Here is a 27,731-nt window from a genome sequence, read left to right as displayed (position 1 = left end):
ATTGTTAGGTTCTTGAAAAGTAACATCTATAGATTTCTCAACAATATGCTTAGACAAATTATAAACTCTATAGGTTTTACTATTCATAGAATAACCAAGAAAAACAGCTTCATAAGATTTAGCATCAAATTTACCATCATTACCAATTGTCTTGAGCACAAAACACTTTGAGCCAAAGATTCTGAAGTAACTGATGTTGGGCCTCTTTTTCTTGAGCAATTCATATGGAGTCTTGTCCAAAATAGGTCTTATCAATACTCTATTCAGAACATAGCATGCTGTGTTGACTGCTTCTGCCCAAAAACTTCTAGATAACTTGCTTTCTTGCAACAAAGTCCTTGTTGTCTCTTTCAGTGACCTATTCTTGCGTTCCACCACACCATTTTGTTGTGGAGTCCTTGGAGCCGAGAATTCATGTGATATTCCTCTTTCTTCATAATAAGTAACAAAGTCTTTTTGGAATTCACCACCTCGATCACTCCTTATTCCTACAAGCTTTGTATTGAGCTTATTCTCAAGTAATTTAATTAGTTTCTCAAACTCATTAAAAGCAGCATCTTTAGTTCTAAGAAACAATACCCATGTAAAACGAGAATAATCATCAACAATTACAAAACCATATTGCTTACCTCCTATACTTTTATAAGCTTCTAGACCAAATAAGTCTAAATGTTAAAGTTCTAAGGGTTTAGAAGTAGATACCATTTTCTTTGCTTTGTGAGTACTTCTAATTTGCTTGCCTAATTGGCATGCCGAACACACCTCAGTCTTGACATACTTGATTTTGGGTAAACCTCTGACTAGCTTCTTCTTTGAAAGCTTGTTAAGTAAGTCCATGTGAGCATGACCCAATCTTTTATGCCAAACATAAGGATCAGTGTCTATTGCAGCAAGACAGCAAGCTGTTTTCTGCAACTCAAAGTCCAAAATATATATATTTCCTTCCCTTCTAGCAACTAGGGGGACTTTGTTAGTACCAATAATAATAATACACTTATCAATACCAAAGTTAACAGTATGACCGTCATCATATAACTGACTTATGCTAAGCAGATTATATTTAAGGCCTTTAACATATTGAACTTTATCAATTGAAATATGTTTATTACCTATTTTACCTTTTCCAAGAATTTGAAGAGTTTTGCTATCACCAATAGTCACTCTTCCACCCTTTTTCATCTGAAGACTCAAGAATTGTGCTTTGTCTCCACTCATATGTCTAGTACATCCGCTATCTAAAATCCATTGAGTTGATTTGACTCGAGCGGCAAGACACATCTACAAAACAAATAAAACAACTCAACCTTTTGGTACCCAAAGTTTGTTGGGTCCGACATGGTTAGCAGATAAAACATATAGAACATGTAAATCAGATTTCTTTATCCATTTTTGGATAAATCTAGGTGATTTAACTCTGCCAGCCTGATGATGGTAAGCTGTCTTTGTTCTGCCATTCTGATCATGGTAAGCTGTTTTCTGTTTGTTTCCTCCATGGTATGATTTTTGTCCATTCTGAACTTTGCAATGTTTTTCAAGATGCCCTTTCTTTCCACATCTGTTGCATATCTTCCAAGGCATAGCATAATCATAGGGTATGCCATGTTTTCCTTCATATCTTAGAGCTTTGTCCTTCTTGTTCGCATTCATTCCAATTCCTTCTCTGACCAATGGAATATTTGTGTTGTTCATCATAGATTTGAGACTTTCTTCTCCTTGAACAAACGATCCCATGCCCTTTTTCAGATCCTCAACTTCCTTTGTGAGCAGATCAATCTTTTCAGCTTGCTGACTTATGATTTCAGCTTGCTGAGATGGTTCTTCTGCTTGATTTGAAGGTGTTGCATCTATTGATTCTCTGAGTTTGAACAACTCCAAACATTCATCCCTTGCTTCAATCTCCTTCTTTAACTCTGTGATCTCCATTAATTGAGTCTTGTTTCTTTTGAGGAGAATTTTCTTGAAGTTTTCCACATGACTAACTTTAGCTTGAAGATCCTTGATTTCAGCCTCTTTGTCAGCTTGTGTAGGTACCTTCTTGTCAATCCAAGTATCTACTTTGCTCATCAAATCTTGAACCATAGTCTTGAGATAATTATTCTTCTCTTTTAGCTTGCTATTTTCAGCTTTAAGAGAATAATATTCACCCATAGATACATTCTTACATTCCTGCATGGTTAGTGGTTCCAAAACAATATTTTCAGAAGATAAATTATATTTACAAGAGTTTACCTCACTCTGATCTTCTTCTGAATCACTTTCTAGGTATCCACTTTCTGAATTTCCTCGAACAGAATCATCATCAAGTCCAACTAGGGCAAGATTGACCATGTCTCCACTTGAATCATCACTGGAAACCGAGTCATCATCACTCCAAGTCATTAGAGCTTTAGCTTTCTTCTTATCCTTGAAGACAGTTTATTGTTTTGACTTCAATTTATAGCAGTCCCGCTTATAATGGCCTGGCTTTCCACATTCAAAGCATGTCTGATCTTTAGAATCCTTGTTGGGCTTCTTGTTGTTGGAAAATCTGCCTTTATCTCTTTTCAGCTTGTTCTTCTTCTCGATCATCTTTCAGATCTTCCTGGATATTAAAGCTCGTTCTTCGTCTGACTCATCTTCAGATTCCAGTAAGCTATCATTAGTGTGAAGAGCTAATTGCTTCATTTGAGCAACTGGAGCTTGCATCGAACTTGATTGGCTTTCCTTGATTTTGCTTTCAAATTGTTCCAATTCTGCAAAAACAGCCAATTGATCCATAGTATCTATAGTTGGAGAGGATTCTAGAGCTGTTACTTTTGGTTCATAGATAAATGGCACAGCACTAAGTATCTTCATGTTGATTTCCTCTTGTGGGATATGTTTGCCAAGCTGCTTTAAGGCATTCAGATTTATCTGGAATCTAGCTTGACTTTCTCGAATAGTTTCTCCGTCTTGAAGCTTGAAATTTCCAAACTCATTCATTAGTTTAATCAATTTCACCTTTCTTAAACTCTTGGATCCTTCGTGATACAATTCCAAAGTATCCCATATCTCTTTAGCTGATTTGCATGAAGAGACTTTATCACATTCACTAGGACATAACCCATTCATGAGAGAATTCCTAACCTTTCCATTGAAGCTGTATTTTATTAGTTCAGCCTCTGTGAGATCATCAACGTCTTTCACTTTGCCTTCTTTGTCCTTAAACTCAAAAGGACCCTTCTGAACAACTCTCAAAGCTAGTGGCTCCCTGGATAGATACACTTCCATGCGACCTTTCCACCAGTTATAGTTTTCTGTACCAAGCAAGAGAGGTGCTCAGTAATCTGAGGTTCCTTCGGGATATTTGTCAGCCATTTTGATCGAATACTATTCCTATTACAGAAAGATTAGTATACCAATGCTCTGATACCAACTGAAATTACACCTAGAGGGGGGTGAATAGGTGATTATGGCTAACTAGGATTACTTTTAAATTTTACCCGATAATAGCTTATTGAGATTTTATCAACTGAACTATAATCTGACAATGATAGTAAGCTGAGATGACTAAATGCAATGCAGAAAATAATGTGCAGGAAAGTAAATAGAACACACAAGAATTTTAGCCAGGTTCGACCCCTAAGCCCCTATGGTCTACGTCCTGGTCCCTTACCAACTTGGTAAGAGAATATATTATTGATCAATGAAGGTTACAACTACAAGATACAACAATATATCTCCCTTTATCCCAGCTGCTGATAATGGTTTGCTGAAACCCTGTTTAAGAACCTGCTCTCTAAGTACTATACTACCCCGTAGTACAAACTCCTCTAGCAAGTACCACTAAACCCTTGTTTCCCTAGACAACTTATCCAGCAACTAATCAATACAATTTGAACAATACAAATCAATGATAAAGTTTACAACTCAAACTATAAACTCTCTTCAATAAAATACGCGTATATATTTAGAGCTCGAGAGTATATTGAAAACAATAACGATCAGGAGTTGTATGTGTTCTTGCTTGCAAATTCGTCAGTCATAAAACTGCAAGAAACCACATATATAACCACACATTAACGTTTGAAACATTCTCAACAACTTACAACGGCTAGAATCCAATTCTACCGTTTAAGATCGTTGGGATGGTTTCCAACGTTCATGTGTACGTTAGATAGAAGAGAAAGAAAGATGTCCAACGTACAGAAAATATCTCTTCTATTTTGTAGAGGATAAAACGTTTTAATCAGAAGATAGAAGAAAGAGTTTGAAAGAGAAACAAACTCCTATTCTTTAGGAAATCAATTTGAATGATTAAAAACATTTTATAAAAGAGCTCTATATATATCATGCACGTATATTATATTAGAGAAGTCCTTACAACTGATATATATGAAGATCCTATAAAATCTCCATGAAATTCGACTTTCTTGTTGAATCTGGACTGTGCATCTTGGCTTGCTGTTATTCTGACAATCGTGATCATAGCTTGCTGAAATTGATTACTGTCTTATGATAGTTTGCTGTCATGATACTTAAACAGCACTGGCATTAAGCTGTTATATCCTGCAAACATTCTCAAATAACAACATGATGGCTTGCTGTGTTGTGATCATCAAAACTAAGGAGTTACAAGATATAATTGTCTTGGGACTGGAATGTGGCATGCCCGGCACGGAGTGGTATCGGGCAGTGACCAGGCGCAGAGTGGCGCATTATGTAAGCGCGGAGTGACGTATTGTACGGTTATATGGTCTATGTGACCATTGACTTTCGGACTTGCACGACAATGGGCAACCACCGTGTAGTGTCTTGATGAGCCCAAAGGCGGCTAGGTTTGTATTCCTTCTACTAGTAGAGAAAATTTCGTATTCGACTGATCACCGATACGTGGTTTATTCCAGTATAGTCCCTTTCTTCCATTTTGAAAAAACTGTTGTGAAATATACAACAGAGAGCTGATAAGGCTGAGTTTTAAACAAGGATATTGATGAATATATATCAAATCCATTTGAGAAATCTGCCAATAAGGCTGAGTTTTAAATTGGGATGTTGATGACTATATACCACACCCATTTGAGAATCTTGGTTCGAGTAACATCTTGAGATTTTGAAATAAAATGAGTACGAGTATAAAATAATTTTGAGAAAGAGATGAATACAAGTATCCAATGGATATACTATTGTAGTTGATTTTGAGAATATTATAAATTTAACAAGCATATAAACTTTCAGAACGCTTTGGAGATACAAAGTATAATTATTGATTTTATTTATCCTTACATACTTAATTATGGGGATATATACCTTGCTGAGCTATAATGCTCACCCTTGCTTTTATATATCATATCACAACAGACTACCAGCATGGATCAGACCAGGACTGCTGTCCGTAGGCGGGTAAGGAACGCTCGTAAGTGTTGTAGGCTTTTTGTGCACCAGCCCCGTCAGGTAGATAAGTGGAGATGATTTATTTGATACTGTTTCCAAGCATATAACCTGTGTGTGTGTGTGAGATTGAATAAAAGGTCGAGGAATATTGTGAAAAGAGAATTATTTAATTAATAAGTGATCGTAACGACCCGGATTCACGACCTTGGATTTGGGGGTGTTACAACATATCTGCACAACTTGTGGAGTTAAAGGCCACAAAAGTAAAAGATGTTGGACTGTTATAGACTACCGAAGATGGCATCCAAAGAACCCTCAACAAAACGCTACAACGTCTAGACCAAGACCTCAATCCAAAAACACAAAATGGAATTCTGGAGCCAAACACTCAAACAACAAGATGGCTGTTACAGCAGTCCAAGCATCAATCCCTGTATCTGCAGATAGTCTTTTTTCTCCACAACAACTGCAACAACTAGTCAAACTTATGCCCCAATTAATGACTCAAGCTAAAGGATCAGATACTAATGAAGAAATTGATATACACTTTTCAGGGATGATTTCAACCAAAAACCTCAATACCTCAATGACTACTTGGATCATAGATTCAGGGGCTTCTGATCACATGACCCCTCATGTTGAAATTCTCACCAATCAGGTGCTAATGCAAGGTCAATCAAATATAAATCTACCAACAGGAGATAAAGCTATCATCTCACATATTGGTCAAGCTCACTTGCCTAATGGCTTGATACTGGACAAGGTGCTATGTGTTCCTCACTTTAAACACAGTTTACTTTCAATCCAAAAATTGGTCAAAGACAACAATTACCATGTCCGGTTCTTCTCACCTCACTGTGTGATCAGTGATAGTCCTACTCAGCAAACTAAAGGCATAAGCTACATCAAGAATGGTCTATACTATCTCCAGACCAAGGATAACAAGAAAATCCCTCCAACATGCCTCACAGCTACCACAGAGAATATAAGTTCAGACATGACACCTTCTATCCTAGACCTACCGAACAACACTAATGTGTGGCATCACAGATTGGGTCATGCCCCTATTGCAAAGCTCAGATAAATCAAAGAAGTAAAAGAGCAGCTGAACTCTCAGAATAAGGTGTGTCTAACTTGTCATTTAGCTAAATTTACTAAATTGCCTTTTTCCATTAGTGAGTCACATGCTAAAGAACTATTTGAATTGGTGCACATAGATATTTAGGGACCTTATAAAGTATGCACTAAAGGTAGATTCAGATTCTTTTTTACTATAGTTGATGATTATAGTCGAAATACTTGGGTGTACTTATTGCAACACAAATCTGATTCTTTAAAGACCTTAGAGGAATTTCTGCCGTATGTCAAAACTCACTTTAATAAGTCCATTAAGTACTTGAGGTCAGATAATGCCTTGGAATTTGATGCTCATAGATGTCAAAGGTTCTTTGCTAATCAAGGAATGTTTCACCAAACTTCTTGTGTGCAAAGACCACAACAAAATGCTAGAGTTGAAAGGAAGCATAGACATATACTAGAAATAGCAAGGGCAGTTAGATTCCAATCAGGGCTACCTCTTGAGTTTTGGGGTGATTGTGTGCTGACAGCTGTTCATGTAATTAACACGCTCCCGACCCTTGTCCTAAACCACAAAACTCCTTATGTACTACTATTTGAAGAGCCACCAACCTATGATCACCTGAAAATTTTTGGATGTCTGGCATTTGCTTGTAATCCTGATTTCCCAACTGATAAATTTCAACCAAGAGGGGTTCCCTATGTCCTGTTAGGATATCCTCATCTAAAGAAGGGATATAAACTTCTTAACCTATTAACAATGCAACCCTTTGTTTCAAGGGATGTCACCTTCCATGAATCTATATTCCCTTTCAATTCCAAGTCATCTAATATTTATATGGAACCCAAACCTTTACCTCATCATCTATCTTCACCTCCTAACCCTACAGATAACCTACTATTTGAGTACTCAACCTCATACACTGATACTCCTATACCCACACCACATACCTCACCTACTTCACAAACACATAATACATCTCCATTTCTTGTACTTGAACCTGCACCTCTAAGAAGATCATCAAGACTTCACCAAATTCCTGTGTGGCATCAGGATTATGTCACACAAAACCCAACACCTCACATTTCCAATTTAGCTGACATAAGTATTGCCCCTACATTTCACTGTTTCCTGTCAACACTGTTCAAAAACCATGATCCAGTTCATTTCAAATATGCTCTTAAACAACCTCATTAGGTCAAAGCTATGAATGATGAACTAACAGCTCTAGAGTCAAACAAGACTTGGGATATAACCACTTTACCTGCAGGAAAATCAGTCATTGGATGTAAATGGTTATTTAAAACCAAGTATAATCCGGATGGGTCAATAGAGAGATTCAAGTCTAGACTAGTAGTTCTTGGTTGTCATCAGAAATTTGGGGATACTTATTCTGAAACATTTGCTCCCATGGCCAAGATGACCACTGTGAGAGCTATTTTGGCAGTAGTAGCTATCCAACAGTGGCATGCTTGCCAGATGGACGTCACCAATGCATTTCTGCATGGTGACCTCCAAGAGACCATATATATGAAACTTCCCAAAGGTTACACTGTTGTTGGCTCCAGAATTGTCTGCATGTCTAATCCTACTAAGATTCCAGTACCATCTTCCAACCTAGTGTGCAGACTTAGAAAGTCTCTTTATGGCCTGAAATAATTACCAAGAAACTGGTTTCATAAACTATCTCAGTCTCTTCTCAACCTACAGTTCACTCAATCAAGAGCTGACTACAACTTATTTGTTAAGCAATCTGAGCAATCAGTACTTCTGATGCTAATCTATGTGGATGACTTACTCATTTGTGGCAATGATATGACACAAATCACTCACTTCCAGTCAATGTTGTCACAGATGTTTCATATGAAAAACCTAGGGCCAGTGAGCTACTTTCTGGGCTTTGAGATTAATAGATCTCAAGATGGTTTTTTCTTGTCCCAAAAGAAATATACAACTGATGTTATGCAAGAATTTGGTATGGTTATGTCAAGCCCCTACAACTACCAATGGATTGTCATCTAAAACTTACTCCAGAAAAAGGAGATTTGCTATCTTCACCGACTACTTATCAAATGTTACTAGGGAAACTGATATATCTAACAATAACTAGACCTGATATAGTTTTTACAATTCAGTTATTGTCTCAATTTATGCAAGCCCATAATACAGTGCATATGCAGGCAACAAAAAGATTACCAAGGTATCTAGTTGGCACTACTTCTCAAAGACTCGTGTTAGCTTCAACTTCTGCTGCACAATTGACTGCCTATTGTGACAGCGACTGGGCAAGTTGCCCCACTACCAGGAGATCCACCACTGGCTATTGCATATTCCTTGGTGACTCTCCCATTTCCTGGAAAACTAAGAAGCAGTCAGTGGTTTCTAGATCATCGGCAGAGGCCGAATACAAAGCAATGGCTCTAACCTCATGCGAAGTTACCTGGTTGTCAGCTCTACTCAAAGATCTTGGTATCAAAAATCTATCCCCAGTTGTTCTGAAATGTGATAACCAAGCTGCTCTAGCTATAGCCGCAAATCCTGTCCTACACGAGAATACCAAACATATCGACATTGACTGTCACTTTGAGAGACATAAAATCAAAGAAGGATCCATCATCACTTCACAAGTATCATCTTTAGACCAAGTTGCAGATATCATGACTAAAATACTACCTGTCAAGCTACACAACAGCCACAATGCCAAGCTTGGAAGTAACCCTCTCAAGCTTGCGGGGGAGTATTAAGACCAGCAAGAAATATTTCCAATTTCCTGTCTTTCCTATTTTCTGATTTGTCATATTTATCCTCTAGCACCAATGTGTCAAGGTGTTCAGACAGTTTGTTATAACCTTTTGTCCTATACTGCAGCTATATATGTGTTGTCAAGAACCTTTTACTAGTATGATTGTTGAGACACAATATCAATATATTTTTTTGTGCTCATTCTATTTGCATCTAGTGATAATCATTTAGCTATCATCTATCTTCTTGATGAAGTTATCAGAGAAAAAAGGGTTGCTAGCCAAAATGTATGCATTTGGTTTTCTTTTTCTTTTTTTTTTACAAAAAGGGAGGTATATGGTTTGATTGACAGCAGGGGGTAGAAATATTTTGGTCCTTTTGGATTTACTACTTGATATACCCCGAACAAAGCAGAATTTGTAATTTGATAAATGTCGAAGCTTTTCCTTTTATCTCATCATTGACTGTTGTGTGTTGAGTAATCAATACTATTTGTTTTCAACCCAACTTATATTCTTCTCATTTTTCGTGGTAATTTAAACCTTTTGTGGACAATTTTTTAAAAGTGGACCAGTTTTCGCTAACAAAATTGGGCTCGCTACTTTGGGCCTCGGGATCCGCAATATCCGGTATGTCGACTTATATTTGACCCGAAAATATGATACATGTCTCATATTCGTTTTATAAACAATTTAAATCTGGCAGAAAATTAAACTCGGATGAAATATGATTTCGGATATGAGCACTCATATACCCTCTTATATTAGGTCTCATATTATTTTCTATAAAATGATCATACTCGGATATCCAAATATGATCCATGACTCATATTAGATTCGACCCCGTATGTAGAATATATTTTCAACTCGTTATATTTGTAAGTAAATAATCATTTTATAATTCTTTATATTTTGTATAAGTTTTAATTTCCTGTAAAGTATGACTTTTATGGTTATTATTTTTATAGTATTATATTAATTTTATACCAATAATCACCTGAATAGTTGAAATAAAAATGATACTTAATATTAGTGGATTATATTTAACTCATATGCGATGGATCATAAACTACCTGTTTAGAAAATGAAAATGAAAATACGGTACCGACTCATATTGGTTTGGATCCGATCATCATATACCCGCGATCAGTTTATATCCAGATAATATGATATCGAACCCAAATCCGAACACACTGAAAATAAAACGATACAATACTTGAAAAGGGGGTGTCCGGTTCTACCAGATCCGCCCTCTTTGGGCCATGCATGTTCCATGAATCACAAAAAAGCAAGGGGAGTATGGGCTCGCTTAGAGCCAGAAACCGTAACTTGGGTGGCAAATTTTTTCTGGAATAACTAAAATATATTTTTAATTTATTATATATTAATTAAATTAATAAATATTATTTTTAATAATTTCAATGTACAAAATATACTTGAATTCATGTATCTAAATTCATAACTACTGTAAATATCATTTATATTGATATTAAATTCATAAAATTTATATATTTTTGAGGAGATGAAAATTGAAAATAATTTTTTTTTACTATTAAATATATAAATACATAATTTTTTTAAATAAATTTTAATACTAATTTCGTGATTATACCAGAATTTGGGATAGCGACCCTTGACTACGTCCCTGAGTATGGGGCCTACGGGTCATTAAACTCGTATAACTGCAAATAAAAATCTGTACAGACTACAGTACAGTAGTCGTACTAGTAGTAAGCGGGAGGATGGGAACGGATAAGTATGAAGCTGGTGGGACATATGAAGATGGAGTATTTTTAAGGAGTCGGATTCTTAAACTTGGGGGCCGTGGGGCCAGAAGTTATGTGCAAAAATATGCAACAATTATTACTTTACAAAACAAGGGGTGGGAAGAAACGGTCAGCAAACAAAACAAGAGCAGTGAGGGGATACTCTGCGTAAGCTTTACTAAATCAAAAGCAGTGTGCTAGCTGTGGTTTTACTAAGTTTTAAAGTTTTATTACCACAACAAGGTTCAGTCCATTGTATATCTGTTTGTAATAATAGGCACAAGTTGTATATAAATACTACTGCATAAAGTTAGAGAAACACAAACACACACACACACACTTGTCTTAATCATCCAAACACAATTACTACACATATCTACGAGAGAGAGAGAGAGAGGATGATACTGGTTGCAGTAGTAGCAGAGTTGCTGGAGGAGTACACAGAAGTGGTGTCTAGAGTGGTGGAACATATGGTGAATCAACGCCGCTTTCCCAGGCGCCTCCGTTTGCTCATCCTTGCCAATCTTCCCTTTGCTCCTTCTACTTCACCAATCCCCCCTCCCCGTCTTTTATTGCCACCTCCCACCCCTTTATTAGGTGTAGCCCTTTAGACCATCTCTTTATTTTTGGCATCCCTCATGTAACTTCTAGCCATGGAACACAAATATATATATATATATATATATATATATATATATATATATATATATATTCTAGCATGTTTCTTTATTTGAGGCCCTGTTCTATTACATACACAGTTTCATTTTTTCCTTGTCCCTTATACACGTTGTCCAAATGTCATAAACATTGAATCAACATTAAAAACACACAGATTATAGCAACACACTGATATATATTGATATGTTTAAGAATGAATCCAAATAAAAATAATGATATTTTCATCATGTCCTAAATACCACTCAATCCGAAAATTACACAAGTAGAATAATTTTCTTCTTGTTCTTTTGATTACGATTGAGGCGTGGCGACAGTCAAGAGAACTTTGGCCGGCGGAAGCGTGGCAACAGCTCCTCGCTCATCAAGAGAGTATTTCCTGTAAATCACTCTCTGCTTGTTCTCTGCTGCACCTGAGTGGAATCTAACAAGCGCTCTAGCACATTCCCTGTTTCAACAAAATGTAACGTTTAGAAACATTGGCAAAAAAAAAACAATCCAAAACAGATAAATATGAAATGAATACAAATTTGCATACATTATTTGTTGCTCTGAAAAGCCAGTATGCAATTTGAGTGTCTCATTCCAGAAAGGAGCCTTGTCCAGAGTGCAACGTGCCCCGTAAACAGCAGAAGCTGCAACCATTGATGGACAGTAAGTAACCGTCGCATAATTCATCATGCCTAATTCAGTCAAGAAATAGGCCATATTCTCCACCTGCACCATACACAATTTCAATACTCAATCAATTCAACACCAAAGGGATTTTTTAAGGTTAAATGAAGTGGTAGAAGTTTTGTTCAAAATACTCACAGCAGGTTCATTCGGAATAGAGGCCTTGATGAAGCGAACAAGGAATACATAAGGAGTAGGCACAGTCAAATTCCATTCAAGCTGACCAAGAATTTTCTTCTCCATAAGCAGCACTTGTTGATTAGTGTAAGCATTGTCTGAGATTTTAGTGAGATCATTCACTTCAGGTGGCCAAATCTCCTCATATTTGGAGGCTGTCAGCATTGAAGTGATGCCTACCAACTGCAGTTCCTTCCTTGCCACTGACCCGGTCGATAGGTAGCGATCCAATATGTTAATTGCGAGATAAAGGGTCTCAGGCATCAGATCAAATTTATTGTGAACTTCGATCAACCAGTCTACTAGTATGGCTCTCATTTTCTGATTAATCTCCGGCTGGAAATCTATGTAGTCGAAAACATGGCTCTCATGCTACAACAGAGAAAATTTTGAGTCAGCAGTTTGCAATATTATATAACTTGGTGTGTTTGTGTGTGTCAAGATCTTAGTGTACCTCAGCAAGCTTATAGAACTTGTACATATCCTCAACATATTCAACTGCTGCCAACTCATTGTTGGCATCTGCAGCATCAATATCAACAATTTGCTGCTTGGGTTTTCTAGTTAATCCAAAAGCAGCAGCCTACACATATTGGGATCCAATTAGAAACCTCTAGCAAGAAAAAGAACTATCGACAATAAAGAAAGAGAGAAAATAGTTAAATTAAATATATGCACCTTGCTCCTTGCTGTGAGAGTTGATGTAAAAGTCTGGCCTTTCTTCTTTAAAGACCCTTCAGTGGCCTTCTTCCTGTTCAAATGTTTGTTCTCTCTGTCTACCTCTTCGGTGTCTGGACTAATTATAATTATATCTTCAGGCCACGGCTTGACAGTGACTTTCTTTTGATGACCAACAGCCCTTTGTTTCTGTAAGTTAAACAAGAATTGTGAACACACGATTCGACTTATAGATGAATTAACAAGAATAGCTGTACTAATTAGTAAGTACCTTGTTGTTTTCAACAACTCCTGCTTGTGCATTAGCAGCAACTAATTGGGCACAAAAACCCCTAAAACAAAAATAGAACCACAATCAATATAAATCATTCAAAAAGTTCATTGCAATATTAAAATGTACAGGTCTGTTTGTGTGTGCCTCTTGTACCTTGTGACAGGGCGGGAGACTTGAGGGATTTGCTGCTGCTTTCCCTCGATTCCATGGACAGTAACAAGATTTCCGATATCATTAAGCGCACGTCGATTCCTCCCTTCAACAGCCTCCATGTTCTTCTGCCTTATGGCTGCTCCTTCTCCTAATGCATCTGCTGCAACATATTACAAATCAGCACCGGATAATAAAACCCCCAAAACAACAAACCAAAAACTAAAGTGTAACGCACACAGAAGTCCTAAAAAATCAAATAAAGATTTAATCTTTAATACAACCAACAACTCAAATTTATAGCTAAGATTTAATAAAACTTTTTGTACATAGATCAGACATAACACACAAAACCCAAGTTTAAGGACGGGACATAGATCAAACACAAACAAGGCCCTGTTCTACCACAGCACTTGTGTGTTTCTGTCTAAGAAAAATTAACAAGGTATAAAAACCAAGAATTTACAAACAATTTGGACAAACACAATACACACACTCGAGACAACATTAACAAGACTAGAAGAATCAAGAACGCACAACAAATGAAACACAAACATGGGTCATAAATCATAATAATACAGTAGAATAACACAAACAAGATCAAGATCAAGATGAAAGAGAAAATAGAAGAAAGAATAAGAAGGATTAACACACCTCTACTTTGTTGAACAACGGGTCTTGTAGCCATCAAAAAAATAAACAAATTTGGTCCTTTAACAAATAAAAATGTGAATAGTGAGAATTCAAAGGCTAAAGCAGAAGCCAAATGGGCTGTATTTAAACAGGAAGATGGGGCTTCCTTCAAAGTTCAAACGGTCTTATTTTTGTTTTATGGATTTGTGGCCGTCAGATTATGTGCGGCAAATTTCAACGGCTTTGATTGAGGTTCCTTATTGGCTCCCCCACCATCATTTTTCATCGTAAACTATACTCTGCTCAAAATTACCGTTGGTTATTGCACAATTTTTTCTTTTTCATTTTTTAAAGAACTTTCACAATATATACGTGTGAGTTGTTTCAACTTTATATTTTTTGGAAAATTTATTTTTGTTATTTTATTTTTATTAACAAATTAGAATTAATAGATGCTTATATTATATAGAAGATATATGTACAGATAAATGAGAATTTATTTATTTATTTTCATTAGTTAGATTAATATTTAAATCGGCGAAGTCGAAACAACCTCCTAATATTATTTCGGTTTGTTTAATATGTGTACATAGATACGTATTAATAAGTTAGATGATAATTAGGGCTGTAAACGAACCGAGCTATTCTTTAAACAAGTTCGGTTCGAAAAAAATAGTGTATTTATAATATTATATGTATAAATAATATATATATATATTTAATAATATATATTAATTATATTTTATAATTATTTCAAATAAATATTTTATTTGTGAAAAAATATATAACTAATAGTTTGATACAATTTTTCACTTAAAATAATAGATATTTTTATTTAAAATAATAGGGCAACAACAATGATGCAATTGTATCGGAAAGCAATGGCAACAACTATATGATAGACATTATGAATTTTTTTTTTAAAAAAAATGTACTTCATTTTTAAATTTTTCATTAACCACACGAGTTCCGGCCGATAATTTTATTTTCACACTACTAATCCATACTATAATAGGGTATAACTTGGTTCAACAGTTATTTCCTAATTTTTGTTATTAAAAAAATAATATTATATATTCTTTAAACTACTAAATTATTAAATTATTACACACAGTCTACTTAACTTACTAAACTACAACCATAGCTTATATTATTAAAAAATAGTGTTATATATCTGTTAATTACTAAATTGTTAAACTAATAGAAATAGTATATTTATCCTACTAAACTACGATCACATGTTATCCTATTATTTTTATTATAAATTTTTAATTTATTATATATTTATATAATTATTTTAAAATTATAATATGATAGGATAATTAAAAAAAAATATTAATGGGAACTCGTGCATCGCACGGGATTTAAGCTAGTTAAAATTAATAACAAAATTAGTAAATTAGGCTCATCAACTCAAGCATTTGAACATTTTTCTTTTTGTGAAAATTTTCGCTCTTTATTCAACATGAAATGAAAGTAGAGAATTAAAATAACTTTCAATAAAAATAGGAACATTATTTCATAAATGTTATTTTCTATCTTATTTACTGTCAAAATTGTTCATACTTAACCAATTAAGTGCAGAGAGAAAGAAGATAAAACTGAAATGGAAGTATATTATTTGTTATTGCAAATGAGACAGTTACGGATCTCTAATATATACTTATGTATTCTTCAATCTACTAATCTAATCTATATGTACAAGCTGTAACAGAATTTGCTGAGATGTTGCTTAGCTGGCTAACTCACTATAATATCATTTTCTTTGTCATTAAATAAGTCATGACCCTCTATATCTGTAACAACCCCCCTCAAGGTGGGAGGGTGGAACAGATGGCAGACTCCCAGCTTACAGCAGAATTGAGAAAGTTGTGCAGAAGGCAAGACTTTGATAAACATGTCTGCAGGTTGAAGACTGGTAGCAATGTGAGCAGGTTGAATCATGCCAAGTTGCATCTTTTCCCGAACAACATGGTAATCCAATTCTATGTGTTTTGTTCGTTCATGAAACACAGAATTTGATGCAATATGTAAAACTGATTTGTTATCACAATAGAAGGAAACAGGAGTCAAATGATGAATGTCAAATGCCTTAAAAATATGTAAGAGCCATGTTATTTCGCAGCAAGTATCAGCCATACTCTTATATTCAGCTTCAGCTGAATACTTGGAAATTGTATGTTATTTCTTAGACCTCCATGTGATAGGAGAATCACCAAATTTAACACAATATCCTGTGAGTGAGTGTCGAGTTTCTTTGTCCCCACCCCAATCTGAATCACAAAAGGCAGTCAAGGTGAGAGGACTGCAAGCAGACATCAAGATACCCTGACCAGGGGAATCTTTCAAGTATCTAAGAACTTTGTGAGATGCAACAAGATGATCATTTCTTGGAGTTGCAAGAAATTGATATAATACTTGCAATGCATAGTTGATATCAGGTCTGGTAACTGTGAGATAGACCAATCTGCCTACAATTCGTCTATACTGAGAAGCACTATCAGTAGAGAGCACAGGACTGAGATTATCATGAATAGTATGGTTTTGATCAATTGGAATCTTTGATGATTTTGCACCCAACAGACCAGTATCTTTCAGGATATCAAGAGTGTATCTTCTTTGATGAAGATAGATTCCAGAGGAGGATCTAACAACCTCTATACCAAGAAAGTACTTAAGTGCACCAAGATCTTTAACCTTGAACTTAGTCGCTAAGAAGGATATAACTGTCTGTATAAGATACTTGTGAGAGCCTGTTACTAAGATATTATCAACATACACTAGCACAACTACAAACATGGTACCAGAATTGAGACTAAAGAGACTATTATCAGCATGTGATTGAAGAAAGCCATATTCTTGTAAAGCAGCAGAGAGTTTGGAAAACCAGCATCTAGGAGCCTGTTTTAGGCCATACAGAGATTTTCTTAACTTGCATACAAATGCAGTAGGGTCTGTAATCTTAGTCAAGCTGGAACAGGTAGACCAATACAAGTAACCAGAAGGGAGTTTCATGAATACTTCCTCATTCAAATCACCATGCAGAAATACATTAGTGACAACTAACTGTGAAAAAGGCCAGTTTTGAGAAGCAACAATTGCAATTAGAATCCTTACAGTAGTCATCTTTGCCACCGGAGCAAAGGTTTCAAAATAATCTAAGCCATATGTTTGTGTGAATCCTTTAACCACTAATCTGGCTTTGTATCTTTCTATGGAGCCATCAGGTTGATATTTTATCTTGAATAATCATTTACAATCTATAATGTGCTTATTTGAAGGTTTTGGTACAATCTCCCGGGTGTGATTGTTTTCAAGAGTATTAAGTTCTAACTTCATAGCTTGTAACCAGTTGTGATCAGTTGCTGCTTGTTTGTAGATATAAGGAATGGATTGTTGGACAATAGCAGTTAAATATTTTTATAAGAAGGAGTAAAAACAGCATAAGAAAGATAATCCTAAATAGGATATGAGCAAGTAGAAGTACATGCTACAAGACCATCATTAGAAGCAACATATGTTTTTACTATATGTGGAGGCAGCCCTGTATAATCCCTTAGTTTGGAAGGAATGGTTTTCAGTCTTACAGGTTTTGTGACAGCAATAGGTTGAGATGGGACTGTTTTAGGTACAGATGGTGTGGAATTGTGTCGTTGAGATAAAGGATGGAATTCGGTATGCTCATTGACAGAATACAAATGCAAAGGAGAAAGAGGAAATGCATTTTGATCAAATGGTTGAATGTGTGACTGAATATCATGAAATGGAAAAATATCTTCCTTAAAGATGACATCTCTAGTAACATAGCATTGCTTAGTTTGCAAATTAACAACCTTATATCCTTTATTATTAAAAGGATAACCAACAAAAGCACACTTAAGAGATTTAGGAACAAATTTATCCCCATTAGTGTAAAAATTTGTAATATAACAAAGACAGCCAAAAGCTTTAAGATGAGTGTATGATGGTAATTTTTTAAACAAGAGCTCATAAGGAGATTTGTTACCCAGAGATGCAGCTAGTAGTAAGTTTATAAGATGAACATCTGTAAGAACACAATCTCCCCACATAGAAATGGGGGCATTGGACTGAAACTTTAGAGATCTAGCTACATTGAGTAGATGTTGGTGTTTCCTCTCCGTAATACCATTTTGCTGAGGGGTATAAGGACAACTAGTTTGGTGTATTATACCTAAACTTTGAAGATGGGCTAGAAAAGTGGAATTGACAAATTCTTTTCCATTGTCAGATATGAGAATTTTAACATTTTAATGGAACTTGTTATGAACATAGGCTAAAAAATTAGTCAGTAGATGAACTACTTGAGTTTTGTCAGACAATAGATATATCCAAGTACATTTGGAAAAATCATCTACAATAGTAAGAAATGCAATGCATTTACCATGAGTAAAGTGTCTATAGGCCCCCCCAAACATCACAATGTATCAAATCAAAAGACTCAGTAGTACTATGTTTTTTCACAGGAAATGGAATTCTTGACTGTTTGGCATACTGACATACATCACAAACATGAGTTATGGTATCCGAGTGTACATAAAGACTAGGAATAGATTTCAACAAAGAAAAGGAGGGATGTCCTAATCTACTGTGCCACAAATACCAGTTTGAAGATCTATTAGCAGAAAATTGACATGTAGCTTGAAAGATAACATTATTGGTCTGAAGCTTGTACAATCCAGCATCTAGTTTACCAATCTCTGTTTGCTTCATCACAACATGGTCATATATCAGACATTTAGTAGCAGAGAAGGAAATACAACAGGAATTATCTGAGGTTAGTTTGGGAACTAATAATAAGTTGCACTGAAAGTGTGGAACAAACAGTACATGTTTTAGTATAAGACTGGAGTGTAATACAATGTCTCCTACATGTGTGACACCAGATGTATTACCATTAGGAAACAACAAATCTGAGTGTACATCAGTAATGTTGTGAAGTAGATCAATATATGGTGTAATGTGATGTGTAGCTCCAGAATCAATAATCCAGGTATTAATGGAATTTTTATAATCAACATGATTTGAACAGGCAGCAGAATGAACTGATTGTGCAGAGATCATACCTGCTGTTAAGTGGCATTTATGTCCACTTGGGATGCTCTATAAAGGCTTGAATTGACGTTTTGTACAAAAGTTATTTGTGTTTTTGATGTGTTTTGTTGTATTTTTGCATTTCAGGCTTATATCAGGGATTCAGGTGATTTGGCATTGTTTTGATGCTAAATTGGTGTTGGGATAGTGTCTTGAATAAAAGTTCATGGATCATCAATTCAAACCAGCCAAGAAAATAAGAAAAAGAAGATTTTCCAGAAGGTCAGCGCGCCCGTGCTATAGTAGAGCGCGGCCACGCCAGGATGCAGATTCGGCGCGCTGCACCAGCGCGGGGCCGCGCCAGGTCGGGATCACAGAATTCTGATTCTACTCTAATTTTGATCAGCTGGACTTCTAATCTGCATGTGCTGCTATATAAACATAACTTATGATCGTTTTTTATAACAAGACGTACCAAAGTTTAAGGAGAAGGCGTAAGAAGACCGTATAACACAATTCAACTAAGGCGAAGATGATCTAGTTTATTCTTGTGATTATTTGTTTTAAGTTGTAACCTTGGATGCTAGTTTTCTTATTTGTGAACCTATACTCTTGTGTAACGTACTTGGTTTTATTATTTATTCAGTATAAATACTACATTTATTATACCATGCTTTCATCAGAACTCACGTTGATGATGAGTCCGATTATGGGCTAATCGTTATCGTGGGGTTCTAGCGGATTTACTTATAGATTTCTTTAGTTAAATTATTTCGATGCCTTAGAGTGTGGTGATTGTATGATATCCTATTATTGGCTGTGCTTATTCATCTTATGAGCGCCGCGAACTTATAAGATAGCGTGTTAATCTCTAATGAAGCGAAAGTGAACTTAGGGGTTTAGAACTTGCCATGCTAGCATAGGTTCATGTATTTTATATGCATGATTCGTAGGTAATTTTAACCATCTTACTTGTCATATGTAATCATGATAGATAACTTGTGCATTAAACCGTTATGTTGTCAAATTCTATAAAAATATAGGGTATCAATATAATTGGTGTCTATTCAGCTTCTATCTCTTTTGTAGATGTCTGGTAGTATGATATTTGTACAACGAAAGTTGGCGTTTATCAGTTTTGTGTTATCTGATTAGTGTCATCGCCATTGCATGCTAAGATTAAGAACAAAGAGGTTATTGAATGAAGTAGTAATGAAACTAGAATCCCATGTTTGTGTCATATAGTAATCAATCCTTTTAATCTTTTAGTTAATGTTCTTTAGTATAATCTCTTAGTTAATCGTAGTTATAAACAATTTCAATTTGTTAATCGTCTTAGTATTGGATAATAACCATATCATTATTGCATAAGTACATTGATTGAAATTAACCTAAACCAGTCCCTGTGGGAACGAACTAGAAATAATTATATATTACTTGCGATCGCTTATACTTGCATGAATATTAACGCGTGTTTTCGCTCTAACAAGTTTTTGGCGCTGCTCCCTGGGACTTGGGGTTAATTTTTATTTTATGTGTTTGTCATTAGTGGTCGTTAAATTTCATTGACTCGGACATTGTTACTTACTTATTTCCTTATTTTTTTTCAGGTACTCTAGCGAGCGTGTATGCATACGCGTTCTCGGTCTCATAAGAGAACACTGGATCAAGCTAAGGAAGAAGTCGTAGTAGCTAAGGAAGTTTTTGAGGAAGTTCTTGTCGAGGAGAAAGTTGAAGAAGAAGCTCTTATTGCAATGGGAGAACCAGAAGCGAATCTAAAGGCTTTGATGGATTACTCTCAACTAAAGATTAATGATATTCAGTCTAGTATTGTCCGACCAGCCATCTCGGCTAATACCTTTGAGATCAAGTCGAGCACGATTCAGATGATACAGAACTCAGTTTAGTTTGGGGGTTCTCCGACAGAAGACTCCAACATGCACATCAGAGATTTCATCGAGATCTGCGACACTTTCAAGTTCAATGGAGTTTTTGAAGATGCTATTAAGTTGAGGATTTTCCCATTCTCTCTGCGGAATAAAGCTAAGTGATGGTTACATTCTCTACCACCATGGTCTATCACCAAATGGGTGGATCTTGCTCAAATGTTCTTAACTAAATTCTTTCCTATGGCGAAGACAGCGACAATCAGAAACGCACTTACTCAATTTGCTCAACAACCTGGAGAATCTTTATGTGAGGCTTGGGATCGTTATAAGGAGATGCTTAGGAAGTGTCCACATCATGGGATGCCTGACTTGATAATCATTAATTGCTTCTATAATGGTTTGGATGCTACTTCTAGACCCATGCTTGATGCAGCATCAGGAGGAGCCTTGTGGGCTAAAAGCTATGATGAAGCTTATAAATTGATCAAACTGATGGCTGCTAGTGAATACCAGAATCCTACTCAGAGACTACCTCGGGGAAAGGTAGCAGGAATTCTGGAGTTAGATACAGCTACCGCTATAGCTGCTCAGCTTAAGGCTTTGACGATGAAGGTGGATTCTTTGACTAATTATGGAGTTAATCAGATCACTAGTGTCTGTGAACTTTGTGATGGAGCGCATGAGACGGAGCAGTGTGTTATTTCTAGTGAATCAACTCAGGTCATGAGCAACTTTCATAGGTCACAGCAACCGGTGCCAGCCACTTATCATCTTAACAACCGCAAATATCCGAACTTCAGCTGTAGCAATACTCAGAATGCGGTACAGCAGCCTTATCAACAATATGCATCAAAGCAATACAACCCTCCTGGTTTTCAGCATTTGCAATATACACCAAGACAACAACTCCAGCTGCAATAATCTAATGAAAAATCTGAATTATGGGAGTTGAGGCTAATGTGCAATAGCCAAACGGTTTCTATTAAGACCTTGGAGAATCAAATTGGGCAAATTACCAATGCCTTGCTAAATCATCAACCCGGTACACTCCCTAGTGGCACTGAAGTGCCAGGAAAGAGGGAATCCAAGGAGCAGGTAAAGACAATTACATTAAGGTCTGGGAAGGTTGCAAATCTTGAACACTCTCAAGTTTCGAAAGAAGATGTTGTGGCTGAAGAAGAAGTACGGAAGGAAGCAAAAGGGGAAGCAATGAAGACTACTGTTGAACACACAACTCCTGAGGGTAAATACAGGGGAGAAACAGATCTATCCTCCTACTACTTTTCCTAAGAGGCTGCAGAAGAAAAAGCTGGATAAGCAATTTGAGAAGTTTCTGGAGATGTTCAAGAAACTTCATATCAACATACCTTTCATTGAAGCTCTTGAACAGATACCTAGTTATGCGAAGTTTATGAAAGGTATTCTCTCTCGGAAAGTGAAGCTTGATGACTTAGAAACAGTTGCTCTAACGGAGGAATGCAGTCCTGTGCTGCAACAAAAGTTGCCTCCGAAGCTTAAAGATCCTGGAAGCTTCACTATTCCTTGTACCATTGGAAAAGTGTCATTTGACAAATGCTTATGTGACTTGGGAGCTAGCATCAATCTGATGCCCTTGTCAATCTTCAAGAAATTGGACTTACATGATCCAAAGCCTACTTATAAGACCTTGTAGTTGGCCGATCGTTCTATTACATATCCACGAGACATTGTGGAGGATGTCTTGGTCAAGGTGGATAAATTCATCTTTCCTGTTGATTTCATAATTCTTGATTTCGAGGAGGATAAGAAGATTCCCATAATCTTGGAAAGACCATTCTTGGCTATTGGCCGAACCTTGATTGATGTATTGAAGGGTGAGCTTACTATGTGAGTGCTGGATCATGATGTGATGTTCAATGTTTTTAATGCCATGAAATTCCCTACTGAAAATAAGGAGTGCTTAAAAGTGGAGTTGGTCGATTCTGTGGTTACTTCAGAACTTGATCAAATGCTAAGGTCTGATGCCTTAGAGAAGGCCTTGTTGGGGAATTCAGATAGTGAAGACGATGAAGGGGATGAGCAATTGCAGTATCTGAATGCTTCTCCCCGGAAGCGAAGGCTGGATATGCATTTTGAATCTCTTGGAATGGAGGAGTTAAACAAATCTCCAAAGCACCTCAAGCCATCTATTGAGGAAGCTCCTACACTTGAGTTTAAACCATTTTCTGAACACTTAAGGTATGCTTTTTTAGGTGATGCATCTACTTTGCCTGTTATTATTGCATCTGACCTTTCAGGTAGTGATGAGGAAAAGCTCTTAAGAATTCTGAGAGAGTTTAAATCGGAAATTGGATGGGCTATAACAGATATTAAAGGAATCAGCCCTTCTTATTGCATGCATAAAATTCTGTTAGAGGAAGGTAGCAAGCCTACTGTTGAGCAACAGAGAAGGCTTATTCCAATCATGAAATAAGTTGAGAATTCATTCTCAAATGGCTAGATGCAGGGATCATCTATCCCATTTCTGACAGTTCTTGGGTGAGTCCATTTCAGTGTGTACCGAAGAATGAGCTCATTCCTACGAGAACAGTCACGGGGTGGAGAATATGCATGGATTACAGAAAGCTGAACAAGGCCACAAGAAAGGATCACTTCCCTCTTCCTTTTATTGATCATATACTTGACCGATTGGTTGGGCATGAGTATTATTGTCTTCTGGATGGGTATTCAGGTTATTATCAGATTTGCATTGCTCCAGAAGATCAGGAGAAGACTACTTTCACTTGTATGTTTGGAACTTTTGCCTTCAGAAGAGTTTCTTTTGGTTTGTGTGGAGCACCTACCATATTTCAGAGATGCATGATGGCTATCTTCTCTGACATGATTGGTCAAAATGTGGAGGTGTTCATGGATTATTTCCCTGTTGTTTGGTGATTCTTTTGACGAATGCTTGCAGAATTTTGGCGTCATTCTTAAAAGGTGTGTTGAGACCAATCTGGTTCTCAACTGGGAGAAATGTCATTTTATATGTTCGCAGCTTTCTTGGTCATGCGAGTTTCTATCGGCGGTTTATCAAGGACTTCTCTAAAATTTCCAAACCCTTGTGCAATCTTCTAGAGAAAGATGTCTCGTTCAAGTTTGATGATGAGTGCCTAGCTGCTTTTGAGTTCTTGAAGAAGAGTTTAATCACAGCACTTATCATAACTGCACCTAATTGGGATGAACCTTTGGAGATGATGTGTGATGCAAGTGACTATGCAGTTGGAACAGTTCTTGGGCAAAGAAAGAACAACATATTTCATGTGGTCTACTATGCTAGTAAGACCCTCAATGGTGCTCAACTGAATTATACTACTACTGAGAAAGAACTCTTAGCCATCGTCTATAGTTTTGAGAAATTTCGATCTTATTTGCTTGGGACGAAGGTGACAGTTTTCACTGATCACACTGCTATTAGCTATCTCATCTCGAAGAAGGACTCGAAGCCTAGATTGATTCGATGGGTTCTTTTACTTAAGGAATTTGAGTTAGAGATCAAGGACGGAAAAGGTACTGAGAATCAAGTCGCTGATCATCTCTCTCGTTTGGAAGATTCAAGTGCAACTTCACAGGATAAGACATTGATAAATGAGTCTTTTCCCGATGAGCAGCTGTTAGGGGTGCAAGAAGAAAAACCGTGGTTCGCAGACATTGTGAACTACCTAATGAGTAATATCATGCCTCAAGATTTATCTTATGCTCAAAGGAAAAAGTTTCTTCATGAGGTGAAGTGGTACATGTGGGATGAGCCATATTTGTTTAGGCATGAGCTAACCAAATCATCAGAAGATGTATTCCATACAGCGAAATGGGGGGGGGGGATCTTGCGATATTGTCATTCGACTTCGTATGGAGGCCACTATGGTGGAGAAAAGACAGCAGCTTGTAACCTTCAAGCAGGATTTTTTTGGCCTACATTATTTAAGGATGCACATCAATTTATTTTGAAGTGTGATCGATACCAGCGTGTGGGTAATATGTCTAAGAGGAATGAGATGCCTCTTAATGTGCTTCTCGAGGTTGAAGTTTTCAATATTTTGGGAATTGACTTCATGGGGCCGTTTATCTCGTCTTGCAATAATCAGTATATCTTGTTAGCAGTTGATTATATCTCGAAATGGGTTGAAGTCAAGGCTTTGCCGACAAATGATGCGAAGGTAGTGCTTAATTTTCTTCATAGGCAGATATTCACACGATTTGGGATTCCAAGAGTCATAATCAGTGACTAGGGATCACATTTCTGCAATCGCAAGTTCACTGCTATGATGCAACAGTATAATGTGAATCATCGTATTGCTACAGCCTACCATCCTCAGAAAAATGGTTAAGCCGAGGTATCTAACAGAGAGATCAAATGTATTCTAGATAAAGTTGTGTGTCCGTCAAGGAAGGATTGGTCTTTGAAGCTTGATGAAGCTGTTTGGGCGTATAGAACATCTTACAAGACTCTGCTTGGCAAATCGCCGTTTCAGTTGGTTTATGATAAAGGATGTCATTTGTATGTGGAGCTCGATCATAAAGCGTATTGAGCTTTGAAGAAGTTGAACCTTGATTTAGATGCAGCTGGTAAGAAAATAATGCTTCAATTGAATGAACTCCACGAGTTTAGACTTCAAGCGTATGAGAACAACAAAATATATAAGGAGAATGTTAAGAGGTGGCACGATAGGGGTCTGGTACTCAAATCATTTGTGTCAGGGCAACAGGTTCTTTTGTTCAACTCTCGTCTTCGTCTTTTTCCTGGAAAGTTAAATTCGAGGTGGTCAGGGCTGTTTATTATCAAAATTATGCTTCCACGTGGAGTGGTGGAGATTTTTGAGAATGATCCAGGCCAAGCGTTCAAGGTGAATAGACAGAGGTTGAAGCATTACTATGGGGATACGACAAACTGTGAGGTGGTTAGTGCCGTTTTATTGCCTACTAATCTCGAGTTTCTACGTCAAGCTAACGACGTAAAATAAGCGCTTCTTTGGAGGCAACTCAAGCTAACCGTGAGGTGGTTAGTAGGTAGAGGAACAATAAAACAAGGAGAAAACTTAAAAAAAATCAGAAAAAGAAAAAAAATAGAGTTCAACTACAGAAGCACGGCGCGCGCGCACTGAGAAGCGGGGCGGCCGCGCTGAAAAGTCAGTAACTGCGTGCACCCGTGTTGGCATGCGGGCCGACTGTACTGGATTTCCAAAAGCACGGCGCGCCCGCGCTGCCAGGCGGGGCGGCCGCGCTGAGTCCCTGTAGTCGAAAAAAAAGTCAGCAAAATAAACAGAAAATCAGGGACTTCATTACAATATCAACTCAAACCCGATTTGTACTCTCCCACATCCCATATCCCTCTCCAAATCAATTTCCATCACCCCATTATTCCTATTATTCCCATAATCAATTCCCACTTCTTTTTCATAACTAATTCTCTCCAAATTCCTATATATACACACACTTATACATAAACTTCTCCATCACTTCTCAAATTCTCAAACACAAATCTCTCTTATATACACATGTCTTATCCTCTCTTATTCAATCTCAATGGCACCCAAAAGACAACGAACCCAAGTTAGCAGCATCACCACTGATTCTTCGAGTGTGGGTGGTGTGAGGCCCGAGATTTCAACTCCGGAGGCTGAGGTGGAGTGTACGAGGCTGCTTTCGAAGCCTATAGCTAAGGAGCGAGGTTTTCTGCCATCGGGGAGGGATGGTAAGTTTCTAGAGATGATTGTGGAGATGGGGTGGATAGCTTTTTGTGAGGCACCTACTGCGGTGCCTATGAGTATGGATCGCGAGTTCTACGTGAATGCAAGGGCGAAGAAGAACGGTTTCACTGTGGTGAGGGGAATGACGGTGGACTATAGTGCTGAGGCGATTCGTAGGGTAATTGAGCAGCCCGAGAGGAGGCCAGAGCAGGAGAACTGGAACGAGAAGACGGGAGATGATTTTAATTTGGATTTGATCGTTGCTACCCTGTGTGTGCCTGAGACTCACTGGAAGTTCAAGAAGGGCACAGACGAGTATGCCACATTCCCTGCTTCGTTCATGAACAGGTTTGCACGTGCATGGAATTCTTTTATTTTTGCTAACATGATGACATCTTCTCACGTGCATGATGTTAATGTGGAGCGTGCACGTTTGTTGTGGGGGATTCTTCAGGGAGATTATGTGGATCTTGGTATGGTGATTCATCAGGGTATTCTGAGGTTCTTGCGAGGGAGTACTACGGGTTCTATACCCTATGCATCCATTATGAAGAAGCTGTGTGTGGCGGTTGGAGTTTATTGGCCCGCACACGAGCAACTGTAGCTCCCGAGTGCCCCGATTGATAGTTCGACGCTGTTAAGTATGCAAGAGTGGTATGGTGGGAAGCCCGATCCTAAGGGGCTTAGATATTTTTATGACCATCTGTCAGGTGGAAGGCCAGCTGATCAGATGTATGCTGGTGGTTCTTCGCAGGCCCGTAGAGCAGCTTGGAGAGCTCAGTTGAGTGAGGAGGCCGGTCCTTCGGGTTCGCAGCAGCAGCAGGCAGAAGCACATGGCAGTGCTGGTATGAGTTAAGCGTAGTATAGGCACTTGATGAGGAGGATG

At 37.2% G+C, this 27,731-nt stretch overlaps 2 protein-coding genes and 1 non-coding gene across 4 annotated transcripts; 1 reads left to right on the top strand and 2 right to left on the bottom strand.

Moving 5' to 3' along the window:
- The first annotated feature begins 11,060 nt into the window (after nt 1-11,060).
- Nucleotides 11,061-11,628, top strand: LOC141693661 (uncharacterized). Its single transcript, XM_074498812.1, has one exon. The coding sequence runs from the start codon at nt 11,336-11,338 to the stop codon at nt 11,546-11,548; it is 213 nt and encodes a 70-aa protein (XP_074354913.1). The 5' UTR covers nt 11,061-11,335; the 3' UTR covers nt 11,549-11,628.
- Nucleotides 11,629-11,770: 142 nt separating this feature from the next.
- On the bottom strand, nt 11,771-14,356 carry LOC141693660 (G2/mitotic-specific cyclin S13-7-like). 2 transcript variants are annotated; one of them, XM_074498810.1, is made up of 8 exons: nt 14,221-14,356; nt 13,570-13,729; nt 13,414-13,474; nt 13,143-13,331; nt 12,919-13,047; nt 12,426-12,836; nt 12,151-12,329; nt 11,771-12,060 (listed from the first exon to the last, which is right to left on the bottom strand). In XM_074498810.1, the coding sequence occupies exons 1-8, from the start codon at nt 14,252-14,254 to the stop codon at nt 11,907-11,909; spliced, it is 1,317 nt and encodes a 438-aa protein (XP_074354911.1). In that variant the 5' UTR covers nt 14,255-14,356; the 3' UTR covers nt 11,771-11,906. The 2 variants fall into 2 exon arrangements, with proteins under 2 accessions (XP_074354911.1, XP_074354912.1); XM_074498811.1 differs by having other exon boundaries at nt 13,570-13,726; nt 14,221-14,355.
- Nucleotides 14,357-21,395: 7,039 nt separating this feature from the next.
- Nucleotides 21,396-21,502, bottom strand: LOC141694578 (small nucleolar RNA R71). Its single transcript, XR_012563868.1, has one exon. It is a non-coding gene; the product is annotated as a small nucleolar RNA R71 (small nucleolar RNA).
- Between the last annotated feature and the right edge of the window lie 6,229 nt (nt 21,503-27,731).

This window comes from Apium graveolens, chromosome 10, assembly GCF_009905375.1.
Source record: "Apium graveolens cultivar Ventura chromosome 10, ASM990537v1, whole genome shotgun sequence".
In the NCBI taxonomy this organism is placed as follows: domain Eukaryota; kingdom Viridiplantae; phylum Streptophyta; class Magnoliopsida; order Apiales; family Apiaceae; genus Apium; species Apium graveolens.
This window is presented reverse-complemented; position numbering and strand designations above follow the sequence as displayed.

What these genes read in the sequence shown, in the direction of transcription:
- LOC141693661 (XM_074498812.1), top strand. Translation starts at nt 11,336, where the DNA reads ATGATACTGGTTGCAGTAGTAGCAGAGTTGCTGGAGGAGTACACAGAA.
- LOC141693660 (XM_074498810.1), bottom strand. Translation starts at nt 14,254, where the DNA reads ATGGCTACAAGACCCGTTGTTCAACAAAGTAGAG. An exon ending in CTCTCACAGCAAGGAGCAAG is followed by an intron (nt 13,048 to 13,142) that starts GTGCATATATTT and finishes CAATATGTGTAG; the next exon opens with GCTGCTGCTTTTGGATTAAC. An exon ending in TTTTCAGAGCAACAAATAAT is followed by an intron (nt 12,061 to 12,150) that starts GTATGCAAATTT and finishes TTGTTGAAACAG; the next exon opens with GGAATGTGCTAGAGCGCTTG.